General features: G+C 41.2%; 1 protein-coding gene across 2 annotated transcripts in view; it reads right to left on the bottom strand.

The window, feature by feature from the left end:
* LOC109901500 (R-spondin-2-like) overlaps nt 1–17059 on the bottom strand; it is an 85732-nt gene that overhangs the window by 21157 nt on the left and 47516 nt on the right. For both annotated transcript variants that reach the window (XM_020497499.2, XM_031786536.1), the window contains 2 exons: nt 16343–16486; nt 15755–15943 (listed from right to left, as the gene is read on the bottom strand). In XM_020497499.2, the coding sequence (XP_020353088.1) occupies nt 15755–15943; nt 16343–16486 (333 nt within the window). The remainder of the gene's footprint in view (nt 1–15754; nt 15944–16342; nt 16487–17059) is intronic.

Here is a 17059-nt window from a genome sequence, read left to right as displayed (position 1 = left end):
AGAGAGAGAGAGAAAAAGAGAGAAATAGAGAGAAATAGAGAGAGAGAGAGAGAAAAAATCGAGAGAGAGAGAAAAAATCGAGAGAGATGGATATAAAGAGATGTACTTGTTACATCCCTGTTTGTAAACAAGAGTCTGATGACAGGATTAGTGTTTATATATTTTTATGATTGCAGTGAAATCTCCTAAGGGAGAATCCTAATGGCATCAATACTGAGCAGCCTCAGACTCCAGAGAGAGAGAGAGAGAGGCCCCAAGAGTAGAATTTAGACAGCTGGAAGTGAATAATAAGAACACATACAGTTGAAGTCAGAAGATTACATACACTTAGGTTGGAGTCATTAAAACTCGTTTTTTCAACCACTCCACACATTTCCTGTTAACAAACTATAGTTTTGGCAAGTCGGTTAGGACATCTACTTCGTGCATGACACAAGTAATTTTTCAAAAAATTGTTCACAGACAGATTATTTCACTTATAATTCACAGTATCACAATTCCAGGGGGTCAGAAGTTTACATACGCTAAATTGACTGTTCCTTTAAACAGCTTGGAAAATTCCAGAAAATGATATCATGGCTTTAGAAGCTTCTGGTATGCTAATTGACATAATTTGAATCAATTAGAGGTGTACCTGTGGATGTATTTCAAGGCCTACCTTCAAACTCAGTGCCTCTTTGCTTGACATCATGGGAAAATCAAAAGAAAATCAGCCAAGAAAAAAGATTGGAGACCTCCACAAGTCTGGTTCATCCTTGAGAGCAATTTCCAAATGCCTGAAGGCACCACATTCATCTGTACAAACAATAGTACGCAAGTATAAAAACCATGGGACCACGCAGCCGTCATACCGCTCTGGAAGGAGATGCGTTCTGTCTCCTAGAGATGGACGTACTTTGGTGCGAAAAGTGCAAATCAATCCCAGAACAACAGCAAAGGACCTTGTGAAGATGCTGGAGGAAACAGGTACAAAATAATCTATATCCACAGTAAAATGAGTCCGATATCAACATAACCAAAAAGGCCGCTCAGCAAAGAAGATACCACAGCTCCAAAACCGCCATAAAAAAGCCAGACTATGGTTTACAACTGCACATTTGGACAAAGATCGTACTTTTTGGAGAAATGTCCTCTGGTCTGATGAAACACAAATAGAACTGTTTGGCCATAATGACAAATCGTTATGTTTGGAGGAAAAAGGGGGAGGCTTGCAAGCAAAATAACACCATCCCAACCGTGAAGCACGGGGGGTGGCAGCATCATGTTGTGGGGGTGCTTTGCTGCAGGAGGGACTGCTGCACTTCACAAAATAGATGGCATCATGATTTGGAAAATGATGTGGATATATTGAAGCAACATCAAGACATCAGTCAGGAAGTTAAAGCTTGGTCGCAAATGGGTCTTCCAAATGGACAATGACCCCAAGCATACTTCTAAAGTTGTGGCAAAATGGCTTAAGGACAACAAAGTCAAGGTATTGGATTGGCCATCACAAAGCCCTGACCTCAATTCTATAGAAAATTTGTGTGGCAGACCTGACAAAGCGTGTGCGAGCAAGGAGGCCTACAAACCTGACTCTGTTACACCAGCTCTGTCAGAAGGAATGGGCCCAAATTCACCCAACTTATTGTGGGAAGCTTGCGGAAGGCTACCCGAAACGTTTGACCCAAGTTAAACAATTCAAAGGCAATGCTACCAAATACTAATTGAGTGTGTGTAAACTTCTGACTCACTGGGAATGTGATGAAAGAAATCAAAGCTGAAATAAATAAACTCTACTATTATTCTGACATTTCACAGTCCTAAAATAAAGTGGTGATCCTAACTGACCTAAGACAGGGAATTTTTAATTGGATTAAATGTCAGGAATTGTGAAAAACTGAGTTTAAATGTATTTGGCTAAGGTGTATATAAACTTCCGACTCCAACTGTACATTGACGGAGTGAGGTCAAAGGTCAGAGAAAGATGGAATGATATCAAGCATTGGAAAGATACTTCACTGAATACAGTGCATTGCAAAAGTATTCACCCCCTTGGCATTTTTCTTATTTTGTTGAATTACAATCTGTAATTTAAATGTATTTTTATTTGGAATTCATGTAATGGACATACACAACATAGTCCAAATTGGTGAAGTAAAAAAATCACTTGCTATGAAGCCCCTAAGTAAGATCTGGTGCAACCAATTACCTTCAGAAGTCATATAATTAGTTAAAGTCCACCTGTGTGCAATCTAAGTGTCACATGATCTCAGTATATACAATGGGGAGAACAAGTATTTGATACACTGCCGATTTTGCAGGTTTTCCTGCTTACAAAGCATGTAGAGGTCTGTCATTTTTATCATAGGTACACTTCAACTGTGAGAGACGGAATCACATTGTATGATTTTTAAGTAATTAATTTGCATTTTATTGCATGACATAAGTATTTGATACATCAGAAAAGCAGAACTTAATATTTTGTACAGAAACCTTTGTTTGCAATTACAGAGATCATACGTTTTCTGTAGTTCTTGACCAGGTTTGCACAAACTGCAGATTTTGGCCCACTCCTCCATACAGACCTTCTCCAGATCCTTCAGGTTTCGGGGCTGTTGCTGGGCAATACGGACTTTCAGCTCCCTCCAAAGATTTTCTATTGGGTTCAGGTCTGGAGACTGGCTAGGCCACTCCAGGACCTTGATATGCTTCATACGGAGCCACTCCTTAGTTGCCCTGGCTGTGTGTTTTGGGTCATTGTCATGCTGGAAGACCCAGCCACGACCCATCTTTAATGCTCTTACTGAGGGAAGGAGGTTGTTGGCCAAGAACTCATGATACATGGCCCCATCCATCCTCCCCTCAATATGGTGCAGTCGTCCTGTCCCCTTTGCAGAAAAGCATCCCCAAAGAATGATGTTTCCACCTCCATGCTTCAAGGTTGGAATGGGGTTCTTGGGGTTGTACTCATCATTCTTCTTCCTCCAAACACTGCGAGTGGAGTTTAGACCAAAAAGCTCTATTTTTGTCTCATCAGACCACATTATCTTCTCCCATTCCTCCTCTGGATCATCCAGATGGTCACTGGCAAACTTCAGACGGGCCTGGAAATGCGCTGGCTTGAGCAGGGGGACCTTGCTGCAGGAATTTAAGCAATGACGGCGTATTGTGTTACTAATGGTTTTCTTTGAGACTGTGGTCCCAGCTCTCTTTAGGTCATTGACCAGGTCCTGCCGTGTAGTTCTGGGGCTGATCCCTCACCTTCCTCAAGATCATTGATGCCCCACGAGGTGAGATCTTGCATGGAGCCCCAGACCGAGGGTGATTGACCGTCATCTTGACCTTCTTCCATTTTCAAATAATTGCGCCAGTTGTTGCCTTCTCACCAAGCTGCTTACCAATTGTCCTGTAGCCCATCCCAGCCTTGTGCAGGTCTACAGTTTTATCCCTGATGTCCTTACACAGCTTTCTGGTCTTGGCCATTGTGGAGAGGTTAGAGTCTGTTTGATTGAGTGTGTGGACAGGTGTCTTTTATACAGGTAACGAGTTCAAACAGGTGCAGTTAATACAGGTAATGAGTGAAGAACAGGAGGGCTTCTTAAAGAAAAACGAACAGGTCTGTGAGAGCCGGAATTCTTACTGGTTGGTAGGTGAAGTAATAAGATACTTATGTATGCAATACAATGCTAATTAATTACTTAAAAATCATACAATGTTTTTGCTTTAGATTTGAAGTTTGAAGTTGAAGTGTACCTATGATAAAAATGACAGACCTCTACATGTTTGTAAGTAGGGAAACACTGCCGATTTAGCATGTTATGAAATACTTGTTCTCCCCACTGTATACACCTGTTCTGAAAGGCCCCAGAGTCTGCAACACCACTAAGCAAGAGGCACCACCAAGCAAGCGACACTATGAAGACCAAGGAGCTCTCCAAACAGGTCAGGGACTAAGTTGCGGAGAAGTACAGATCAGGGTTGGGTTACAAAAAAATTACCTGAACTTTGAGCCCCCCACGGAGCACCATTAAATCCATGATAAAAAAATGGAAAGAATATGGCACCACAACAAATCTTCCAAGAGAGGGCCGCTCACCAAAACTCACAGACCAGGCAAGGAGGGCATTAATCAGAGAGGCAACAAAGAGACCAGAGATAACAACACCCCCCCCCCCCCCCCCCCCCCCCCTGAGAACACCATCCATGTTTTTCATAGGCAGGTAAATACAGGGAAATTCTTGAAGATAACCTGTTTCAGTCTTCCAGAGATTTGAGACTGGGACGGAGGTTCACCTTCCAGCAGGACAAATACCCTAAGCATACTGCTAAAGCAACACTCGGGTGGTTTAAGGTGAAACATTGAAATGTCTTGGAATGGCCTAGTCAAAGCCCAGACCTCAATTCAATTGAGAATCTGTGGTATGATTTAAAGATTGCTGTACACCAGCGGAACCCATCCAACTTGAAGGAGCTGGAGCAGTTTTGCCTTGAAGAATGGGCAAAAATCCCAGTGGCTAGACGTGCCAAGCTTATAGAGACATACCCCAAGAGACTTGCAGCTGTAATTGCTACAAAAGGTGGCTCTACAAAGTATTGACTTTGGGGGGGTGAATAGTTATACACGCTCAAGTTCAGTTTTTTTTGTCTTATTCCTGGTTTGTTTCAAAATAAAAAATATTTTGCATCTTCAAAAGTGGTAGGCATGTTGTGTAAATCAAATGATACAACAACCCCCCCCCCCCCAAATCCGTTTTAATTCCAGGTTGTAAGGCAACAAAATAGGAAAAATGCCAAGGGGGTGAAAACTTTCACAAGCCACTGTACTTAACCTGTTTAAAAGACCCCAAACAAAGCAAAACCTTGAAGCTGAAATCCTTAATGGTGACACTGCCACGCACATTTGCAATATTACAACAACAAAGAAGTTACTGCAAACAACAAATACTTTTCCCCCCACCCCCAACTGAAATCCTTGCAAGAGCACAATATGTACAGCAATTGCTTATACCATGCTGCGCAACGTCTCTTCAGCTTGGCAACAAAAACAATAACAACGGTGGTGGGGTGAATTGTGCTGTTTCCGCCTAATGCAGATTTAATCTTTAACTAAATACAGAATTAGTCATCATAGCCTGGCAATTGAAACAGGACGCCATTAAAAAAAACACATGGCTGGCCAGAGTGACTATGTCATCACTGTGGGTCGGGAGAAATAGAAGTCGAAGAACACTTTCTAATCTTCTGCCCCAAATACATATTGGTTAGAGATTCCTTCTTCCCCAAATGAAAACATTAAATGTCCACATTCACAGAACAATCAAACAAAGAGAAACTTATACTCTATACTTTTGGGGAAAGGTCTGATGTGTATGAGTGTGCCGCACAACATGTCACAGCTTGCCACAAGCGAAGGGAAGAAACATTACATTTGTTTGTACTAGTTTCTCCAAGTACTTTAATAGACAATTTTGTTTCTTGAATTAGATTTGTGAACATAATTTTTTTTCAATTCTTATTGTTGTGTATCACTTTGCTTTGGCAACATTGACCTTGTCATCATGCCATTAAAGCCTATTGAATTTGAGAGAGAGAGATGTACTTGTCACATGCCTGTTTGTAAAACCAGTGAATCTGATGACAGGATTGCTGGGAAGTCCCCTGAGGGAGAATCCTAATAGCTTCAATATTGAGCAGGTTCTGACTCCAGAGACAGAGAGTAAGTGCACAGAAAGAGACAGCGATGGAAAGAGAGGGGAGAGAAAGCTGGAGACTGCGAAAGCGCACGCGTGTGCGAGAGAGAGGGAGAAGACAGTGTCTCATTGCAGAGGCCAATGGAACAGCTACTAATAAGGCATGTTTATGGCCCTTTCAGCAGACCACCCTGGGGAGAGAGGAGAAGATGGAAGCAACAGAACAGCAGTCTGTCTACCTACCCTGAGGGGGGGAAGAGGTGAGGAGAAGAAAACTGGCACCCAAACGCAGTGGTGGAAAAGGTACCCAGTTGTCATACTTGAGTAAAAAATAAAGATACCTTAATAGAAAATGACTTAAGTAAAAGTGAAGTCACCAAGTAAAATACTACTTGAGTAAAAGTCTAAACGCATTTGGTTTTAAATATACTTATGTAGCAAAAGTAAATGTAATTGCCAAAAAAAAATTAAAAAAAAAAAAAAAAAAAAAAAGTATAACTCATTTCAAATTCCTTATATTAAGCAAACCAGACGCCACAAGTTTCTTAATTTTTTTAATTTATGGATAGCCAGGGGCACAATTCAACACTTAAGACATAATTTATAAATGAAGCATATGTGTTTAGTGAGTCTGCCAGATCAGAAGCAGGAAGGATGACCAGGGATGTTCTCTTGAGAAGTGCATGAATTTCGGCAATTTTCCAGTCCTGCTAAGCATTCGAAATGTAATGAGTACTTTTTGGTGTCAGGGAAAATGTATGGAGTAAAAAGTACATGACTTTCTTTAGGAATGTAGTGAAGTAAAAGTATAAGTTGTCAAAAATATAAATAATAAAAGTACAGATATCTCAAAAAAACAATTTAAGTAGTACTTCACACCACTGCCTAACAGGGAGAAGCAGCCGAGCAAAAATATAAACTCTTTGGTTTTCTGGTAACTCCAAGCTGGCTGGTCTCATAGACTAGACATAACACTGTTAACAGAAATGCAGGACACTCAAATGAGTATGATATGTTACGTGCGGAATGGTTACATGAGACACAATGTTACAGGAGGAGGGAGGATCTACCCCTGAGTCCAGGTTGCAGTGACGCCATGCTAGCGGAGTCAGAATATACCCACTCATATCAGCGTGGATAATTGGGTAATATTTGGTTGACATTGATCAATGAGATTACAACCTATATTAACCCGCTATGATTTCAACCATCTAAAAGCAACATCAAATTCCAATAAAAAAAATGGCTGATTTTTGGTTTAGTTGTTTATCACGGTGCTTTCAATCATTTTAAAAGCATGACAAGGTTCAAATAAGAATACAATGTCAGATAGTATGTTTATTTACACAACATATTAATGTGTAATCACTGTGCTTCATCTAATAGCACAACCAAATGACCCAGATTGCAGATTCTGCACAGATTATTACAGCGATTGTGAAGATTTCACAAACCTGCGACAACCTATTCATGCCATCTTAAACATGCGCACTTTATATAATTACATAAGAAATGTATAGTAATAGTAACCTCAAAATATGGCCATGGATGTGTAACTACATTTGAGGTTGAATGTTACATTCGTTTGTAAGATAGCCTTAACTTTAGGCTGTTTCCTGTAAAAGTAATATTGAATTGTGTTTGGTTGACAACACAAAAAGGATCTACGTTTAAAGGAGATGCATTTACTGCTTGGATAGTTCCATCGCAGCCTCTGAGTTGAAGACGTGAATCCAACATGTAATTTGTTAATAGTCGACAAGTTAATAGGCAATTTATTTTATTTCAAAAGTGATATTGAATTGTTTGGTTGTCAACGCAACCAAATATTTGTCTTCCAACAAGACAATGATCCAAAACATAAAGCAAAATCTACAATGGAATGGTTCAAAAATAAACATATCCAGGTGTTAGAATGGCCAAATCAAAGTCCAGACCTGAATCCAATCGAGAATCTGTGGAAAGAACTGAAAACTGCTGTTCACAAATGCTCTCCATCCAACCTCACTGAGCTCGAGCTGTTTTGCAAGGAGGAATGGTGCAAAACTCTCGATGTGCAAAACTGATAGAGACATACCCCAAGCGACTTACAGCTGTAATCGCAGCAAAAGGTGGCGCTACAAAGTATTAACTTAAGGGGGCTGAATAATTTTGCACGCCCAATTTTTCAGTTTTTGATTTGTTAAAAAAGTTTGAAATATCCAATAAATGTCGTTCCACTTCATGATTGTGTTCCACTTGTTGTTGATTCTTCACAAAAAAATACAGTTTTATATCTTTATGTTTGAAGCCTGAAATGTGGCAAAAGGTCGCAAAGTTCAAGGGGGCCGAGTACTTTCGCAAGGCACTGTACTGCACTGTACTGCACTGTACTGACACGACACTACAGGTTTCTTCACAGTCCCCAAACCAAGAACAGATTTAATGTGTCGATCAGTTATGTATAGAGCCATGTCATCGTGAAATGCTCTGTCACCAGAGGTTACTCATGCAAAATGTAGCTTTAAAAACAGATAAAACAGAATATTGTGTCACAACACCTCTCCTCTTTCTAAATATCTAGTTTTACTGTAATGGATATAAGAATTTGAATATATGAATAGTGTGTAAATGGTATTTTGTTGTCTCTTGGTGTCTTTCCTATATAACTCTTATAAAAATGTATTATTTAATGTAATATCTTATGTTGTTCTTGTCTATTACAGTTCTGTAGGTTGTCATGTATTTGTTAGTTTTATATAGACCCCAGGAAGAGTAGCTGCTGCATGTGCAGTAGCTAATGGGGATCCTTAATAAACTAAACCTACCCTTTGGAATGACTTCGATAGAAACAGTGAATCTATTTCATTTTTAAGTGGAGATTAATCAACAATCATTCTCACGATAGCACATTGATAATAGTCAGTGATAAACATCGGAGCAAAGTAGGGCTGTGCTTGGTTAAAATCCTGAATGGGAGACCAAAGGGTAGCTGTAGATAGATACATTCTCCAGTAAGAGGTGCTGCCGAGCATATTGTTTTTTCTCATACCGGATATAATGTTGAAGATGTTGTTTAAAAAAAGGTACAAATTCAACTTATTTTAAACAAGGTTTGTCTCTGTTGAAATGTGGTTACTATGTTCACATAATACTGTCATTGATGTTTCACCCTCAAAACAACAGTTTACTTTGATAACTTTTTTCAAATCCAATGTATTTTCCACATCACAATATGTTGACAACTTACGTTGAAGCAACGTTGATTCAACCAGTTTATGCCCAGTGGCTAGCTATTAGGTCAATATCAGTATGGAAAATAAATTGAAACAAGGTGGTGGAAGAGAAAACTATATCATATTGTTTATACAGTACGGTGAGATGTCATGACTATATACAGTGCCTTGCGAAAGTATTCACCCCACTGGGCATTTGTTCTATTTTGTTGCCTTACAACCTGGAATTAAAATGGATTTTTTTGGGGGGGTTGTATCATTTGATTTACACAAAATGCCTACCACTTTGAAGATGCAAAACATTTTTTATTGTGAAACAAACAACAAAATAAGAATAAAATAAATAAATAAAAAACTTCAGTGTGCATAACTATTCACCCCCCAAAGTCAATAGTTTTTAGAGCCACCTTATGCATAAATTACAGCTGCAAGTCTCTTGGGGTATGTCTCTATAAGCTTGGCACATCTAGCCACTGGGATTTCTGCCCATTCTTCAAGGCAAAACTGCTCCAACTCCTCAAGTTGGATGGCTTCCGCTGGTGTATAGCAATCTTTAAGTCATACCACAGATTCTCAATTGGATTGAGGTCTGGGCTTTGACTAGGCCATTCCAAGAAATTTAAATGTTTCCCCCTTAAACCACTCAAGTGTTGCTTCAGCAGTATGCTTAGGGTCATTGTCCTGCTGGAAGGTGTACCTCCGTCCCACTCAAATCTCTGGAAGACTGAAACAGGTTTTCTTCAAGAATTTCCCTGTATTTAGCACCATCTATGATTCCTTCAATTCTGACTAGTTTCCCAGTCCCTGCCGATGAAAAACATCCCCACAGCATGGTGCTGACACCACCATGCTTCACCGTGGGGATGATGTTCTCTGGGTGATGAGAGGTGTTGGGTTTGCGCCAGACATAGCGTTTTTCTTGATGGCCAAAAAGCTCAATTATATTCTCATCTGACCAGAGTACCTTCTTCCATATGTTTGGGGAGTCTCCCACATGCCTTTGGTGAACACCAAACTTGTTTGCTTTTTTTTCTTTAAGCAATAGCTTTTTTTTGGCCACTCTTCCGTAAAGCCCAGCTCTGTGAAGTGTACGGCTTAAAGTGGTCCTTGGTGGTGCCCCTTGCTTAGTGGTGTTTGCAGGCTCTAGGGCCATTCAGAACAGCTGTATATATACTGAGATCAGGTGACACTTAAATAAAGTTCACCTGTGTACAATCTAACTAATTATGTGACTTCTGAAGGTAATTGGTTGCAACAGATATTATTTAGGGGCTTCATAGCAAAGGAGGTGAAAACATATGAATGCACCACTTTTCAGTTTTTTTTTTGCGTGATATTTCATATCACTTCACCAATTTGGACTATGTTGTGTATGTCCAACACATTAAATCCTAATTAAAATCAATTTAAATTACAGGTTGTAATGACCAGAACAGGAAAAAGGCCAATGGGGATGAAAGCTTTTGCAAGGCACTGTATTTAGACGCATCTTCGCATTTCGTTGAGAAATGCTTTGTTTCTTGACGTCCTTGACATTATCTGGGCTTTGACTATCTCTCTCCATGTATGTTTATTTGATAAGGGATTATGTCTCACAGAAGACACGGAGGAAGAAAGATCCTCGACTCTGGGCAATGTGCGTCAGGGTTAAGCTGGGGGAAATGAATCTGTAAATGACTTCCAGTGTTATTTAAGCACATAGAAATGCAAACCGGAGGCGATCAGATAAACATGAACATAAATAGTGTATATCTACATACATGTAAAATATACACTGCTCAAAAAAATAAAGGGAACACTAAAATAACACATCCTAGATCTGAATGAATTAAATATTCTTATTAAATACTTTTTTCTTTACATAGTTGAATGTGCTGACAACAGAATCACACAAAAATTATCAATGGAAATCAAATTTATCAACCCATGGAGGTCTGGATTTGGAGTCACACTCAAAATGAAAGTGGAAAACCACACTACAGGCTGATCCAACTTTGATGTAATGTCCTTAAAACAAGTCAAAATGAGGCTCAGTAGTGTGTGTGGCCTCCACATGCCTGTATGACCTCCCTACAACGCCTGGGCATGCTCCTGATGAGGTGGCGGATGGTCTCCTGAGGGATCTCCTCCCAGACCTGGACTAAAGCATCCGCCAACTCCTGGACAGTCTGTGGTGCAATGGAGCGAGACATGATGTCCCAGATGTGCTCAATTGGATTCAGGTCTGGGGAACGGGCGGGCCAGTCCATCAATGCCATCAATGCCTTCCTCTTGCAGGAACTGCTGACACACTCTAGCCACATGAGGTCTAGCATTGTCTTGCATTATGAGGAACCCAGGGCCAACCGCACCAGCATATGGTCTCACAAGGGGTCTGAGGATCTCATCTCGGTACCTAATGGCAGTCAGGCTACCTCTGGCGAGCACATGGAGGGCTGTGCGGCCCCCCAAAGAAATGCTACCCCACACCATGACTGACCCACCGCCAAACCGGTCATGCTGGAGGATGTTGCAGGCAGCAGAACGTTCTCCACGGCATCTCCAGACTGTCACGTCTGTCACATGTGCTCAGTGTGAACCTGCTTTCATCTGTGAAGAGCACAGGGTGCCAGTGGCGAATTTGCCAATCTTGGTGTTCTCTGGCAAATGCCAAACGTCCTGCACGGTGTTGGGCAGTAAGCACAACCCCCACCTGTGGACGTCGTGCCCTCATACCACCCTCATGGAGTCTGTTTCTGACCGTTTGAGCAGACACATGCACATTTGTGGCCTGCTGGAGGTCATTTTGCAGGGCTCCTCATGCTCCTCCTTGCACAAAGGCGGAGGTAGCGGTCCTGCTGCTGGGTTGTTGCCCTCCTACGGCCTCCTCCACGTCTCCTGATGTACTGGCCTGTCTCCTGGTAGCGCCTCCATGCTCTGGACACTACGCTGACAGAAACAGCAAACCTTCTTGCCACAGCTCGCATTGATGTGCCATCCTGGATGAGATGCACTACCTGAGCCACTTGTGTGGGTTGTAGACTCTGTCTCATGCTACCACTAGAGTGAAAGCACCGCCGGCATTCTAAAGTGACCAAAACATCAGCCAGGAAGCATAGGAACTGAGAAGTGGTCTGTGGTCACCACCTGCAGAACCACTCCTTTATTGGGGGTGTCTTGCTAATTGCCTATAATTTACCTGTTGTCTATTCCATTTGCACAACAGCATGTGAAATTTATTGTCAATCAGTGTTTCTTCCTAAGTGGACAATTCGATTTCACAGAAGTGTGATTGACTTGGAGTGACATTGTGTTGTTTAAGTGTTCCCTTTATTTTTTTTAGCAAGTGTATATAAATATACACTACCGTTCAAAAGTTTAGGGTCACTTAGAAATGTCCTTGTTTTTGAAAGGAAAGCACATTTTTTGTCCATTAAAATAACATAAAATTGATCAGAAATACAGTGTAGACATTGTTAATGTTGTAAATTACTATTGTAGCTGGAAACTGCAGATTTTTTAAATTGAATATCTACATAGGTGTACAGAGGCCCATTATCAGCTACCATCACTCCTGTGTTCCAATTGCACGTTGTGTTAGCTAATCCAAGTTTATAATTTTAAAAGGCTAATTGATCATCAGAAAACCCTTTTGCAATTATGTTAGCACAGCTGAAAACTGTTGTGATTAAAGAAGCAATAAAACTGGCCGCCCTTAGACTAGTTGAGTATCTGGAGCATCGGCATTTGTGGGTTTGATTACAGGCTCAGAATGGCCAGAAACAAAGAACTTTCTTCTGAAACTCGTCAGTCTATTCTTGTTCTGAGAAATGAAGGCTATTCCATGCGAGAAATTGCCAAGAAACTGAAGATCTCGTACAACTCTGTGTACTACTCACAACAGTTTTCAGCTGTGCTAACAATTGAAAAAAGGGTTTTCTGATCACCAATTAGCCTTTTAAAATGCTAAACTTGTATTAGCTAACACAATGTGCCATTGGAACACAGGAGTGATGGTTGCTGATAATGGGCCTCTGTACGCCTATGTAGATATTCCATAAACAATTTGCCATTTCCAGCTACAATAGTCATTAACAACATTAACAATGTCTACACTGCATTTCTGATCAATTTAATGTTATTTTAATGGAAATAAAAATGTTGTTTTTCTTTCCAAAACAAGGACATTTCTAAGTGACCCCAAACCTTTGAACGGTAGTATATATATTTCCTGTCTCATTTTAATCCTTAGCAATCTAATCCAATACTTATCCAAAATACTGGTGTTCAATGGGAAGAAATGACATGCAGTCTAAATGTTATTTTTTTTAAACCCATCCTTTCTTTCTTTCGTGTCAATCGAGATTCTACTCTAGTTTACACTCTGACTTATTTTCTTGTTGGGGACTTATTTTCTTGTTGGGGACTTATTTTCTTGTTGTACATGTATATTTAGAAGAAAAAACATACTTTGTGATTATAGCCTGGGAATAATCCTATTTACGTCTTAAGACCGAATTTGTTATATTGCGGCGCAAAGCCATGGTGTATTAGATAGCATTGGAGGGCCTTACTGCCCAAAGTCCCGGGAATCTGTTGTAATGTAAGAGTTAATTGGGAGGTATTTAATAACGAACCCGGTTCGTAATGAGGTCTTTCCATGAACCTCTTGATCTTCATCCATCGGCTTGGACCACTTCCTGGTCACCTGCACACCAAAGGGAAATACAGACATTCCTCCCATTGGATTACTCTTTATTATCACTTATGGGAAGTGATTATTTTACTATGTCAGTTGGTCTGGAACTGGGACTGGGTCCATGTTGCCTGCCTGAAACGAATCTCTCTGCTTTGTGGAACCCTGAGTATTTCTTCTTCTTTGCTTTCTTGGCATTCCCTTATCCCGCCCGACTTAAATGGCTTCCATTTTACATAGTATTTATTTAAACAGCTTGACATGGACAAGTCTTTCGTTTCACAAGCTTAGTTTCGGGGGGGATAGGATTTTTCACTACCACTTGGGGTTAAGCGGCTTGAGGGTCGGGGAGTTAACAGTGCCGTTTAGGTCTAAAACTAAACTTTATGACACAAGCCACCTCTGCCATTCTTGTAACCAAAAAAGATCACACACAGACGACAACAGACAACTTTACCTACACAACTAAATTTAGGCCATTGACCATTCCCGTGGACATTGAATGGGGTGAAGACACTAATAGATGACCGTATCAAAGATAAGACAGGAGTGATAAGGGAGGTGGACGTAAGAGGCCCCCACACTTGGTTTATACAGGCAAGCAGAAAAATAGCTTTGCTATGCATTCAATTGAGACTTTTCACAAAACTCCCCATCACTGACCTCAGACTAGATAATTGATGCCAGTAACACAGGATCAACAATGCCAGGTTTTAATTCAAGAAGACCATAAAATACTTTGGAAAAGGTCAAGCAAGCAGTGCTAAATTAGGAGGGGGAAATTCCTAAAGAAAAAACAGGACAGGAACACATAATCACCCCACTGGGCACACAGTATTTGAATCAATTTTGTTTCCACATTATTTCAATGTTTCCACGTCATTTTCACTGACATTAATTCAATGTCTATTCCCAGCTAGAGTCAAGAAACTTCCCAGTGGGACAGTTTCCAAGCCAGAAAGCACTGCCTGCCTCAGTATTGCTGCAATAGGAGAGACAATCATGGTTTATTTCAAGTTTATTTACTCTCTCACTAAACGGTACTCTGATTTAACATGCAATACCAAAAATGGAGGAAAATCCTGGAGAGAAAGGAGGATATTTTCCTGCTTTTGTTGAACAATGTTCTTTTTCATAATTTTTCAGGAAGGCTTGAACCAAATCTGCCATTCTGTCACTCTAACTCCTATATCTCCTTGTTTTGCCTACGGAAGTGTATATATCCTAAACCAAAATCCCATTGACTGAGTTAGGGACATATTTGAGTTAGGGACAGCTTTTCTGTCATCACCTTGTCAATAAGCACACTTGAATGAGGCCATCACTCTAAATGGTGTGTTTGAATCATCTGTAAAGAACTGAATACTTTCAGGAAAAATATTTTCCGAGCTGTATTTACACAAAAAATATTTCCAGATCTGACTTTTCATTTAATGGTCGACGTACATGCTGTGCGTACCGCAAATAACTTTCAAATGGATGGGAGGAAACAGAGAGTGCCATTGAGGAAACCTGCAGTTCATACTCTGAAGAATTCCACTGACGAGAGGGAGAGAGAGAGAAAAATATACCCAGAAAAACCTGGTGAGAGCTGGCTTGAATGGGGCAGCCATGGAAAAATACGGATATTTCATGCATGAAAATACCACTGTGCACCTAAAAACCAAAAGGTTAAAAAAAAGGCAAAAAGTGGTGGGTTTGTGTTTGAGGGACACACAGAGTTAATGTGGGCTAGAGCAGCAGACATACCTGGTGGGTCTCTGAGACCAGAAAGGGGAAATGGTTTCTCCCAAGAGGGGGTTCTGGCCCCATACCCTAGATACAAGTCTCTAAAGCACAGGTGTCAAACTCCTTCCACGGACGGTCTGCAGGTTTTCGCTCCTCCCTTGTACTTGATTGATGAATTAAGGTCACTAATTAGTAAGGAACTCCCCATATCTAGTTGTCTAGGCCTTAATTGAAAGGGAAAAAAAACAAAAAACCTGCAGACACTAGGCCCTCCATGGAATGAGTTTGACACCCCTGCTCTAAAGCACTATAATCCTTGAGGAGAGGCTAGATTTGCACATGACAAACACACCACAGACCAAAAACACCATAAAGATAGAGATGGATGACACAAACACACGCACACACACATTATCCATCTACCCACCCAAACAGCTGTCTGCTAATACGGTGTTACGTCTTACCTCTCCTGCAGTGCCTAATGGCCATTTTGCATCTCTTGGACTCGGCGATGGTGGGGCAGGGTATCGTGTCCTTGGGAGGCTTCTTCACGATGTGCCGCGTCCGCGTCTCCAGACCCCACTTGAAGCCGCAGGTTTTGTTTCTCCTGGTGCAGGACCCCCACTCGCTCCACTGGCCCACCTCGCAGCCCTCTGCGTGGAGAGAGACAGGAGTCATTAAAGGGTAACACCAGGGATACTCGATGGAGGGTCCAAATCAAGGTTGACTACAGTACATACTGAAAAGACTAGGATGGCCATAACCTCCTGGTGTGTGGTCCTTTCCATCCTTCTACTGTCTCATTTAAAAACATATACAAGAGGTTAGAAGGTTAAAGAATGTTGGGTAAAGTCAAATCAGTTCTAGGAGATCCTGCCTCAATGTGATCCACATGGTTGACTTTCCACATTTCAAACACAGTATGAATTACTCCAAAAAGGCACCCTATTCCCTATATAATGCACTACTTTGGACCAGAGCCCAGTAATGCACTACATAGGGAATAGGGAGCTATTTAAGATGCACATATGTCTTTGCTTTTTCCCTTTTACCTCCACACTCCTTGGTGTCCTCCAGGGGCGCAAAGCCCTCGGGGCACTTCTCGGAGCAGCGCCCTTTGTGCAGGTAAAACCCTGCCTTGCACTTCGTGCAGAAGTCTTTACTGAAGCAGGACTCACAGTTATCTATCCTGCACCCTGTGGGAGGAAGAGGAGACGAGATGAGAGGCGATGCTGGGAGAGGAGGGGAAGTGAAGAGAGGAGAGGTCTCGGCAAGGCCTGGGCTAGGCAGAGGTACAGTACAGTACAGTATACATTCATACCATCTGGAGTTGATAGAAGAGTAAGGGGGTTTGGGGAAGGAGATGGAGTTTTTGAAAGGATAACCGCCCCCCTCCAAAAAGAAAGCCTCTGTGTTGATGTCCTGTGAATGATATAATCATATCTCTCCAGGGCTGTGCTGTATTTCAGCACACTCGGTTTTCAGTGTGAGCGGGGGAAGGGTGCGAACTGTGAAATAACAACAGCAAAGTTAGCGAAACGTTACCTCACTGTGACCCCTTTCAACACAGGCAGGAAAACAGATCACAAAGCCTGACATCCAACAGTCTGGAGACAACACAGAGGTCTGGGCCTGGTTGTCATGTTCTAGCCACATGGGTTTGAAGGATTATATTTTGTTTTGGTTTTAAATATATTTTTTAAGCAAGTTAGTGTTACCCATGCCTTCAACTTATGTTAGATATGGTTTATTCTTAGCTTAGTGTTATC

The sequence above is a fragment of the Oncorhynchus kisutch genome, linkage group LG13 (genome assembly GCF_002021735.2).
Source record: "Oncorhynchus kisutch isolate 150728-3 linkage group LG13, Okis_V2, whole genome shotgun sequence".
NCBI lineage: Eukaryota > Metazoa > Chordata > Actinopteri > Salmoniformes > Salmonidae > Oncorhynchus > Oncorhynchus kisutch.
Note: the sequence above shows the minus strand (reverse complement) of the source record. Positions and strands in the feature narration are given on the sequence as shown.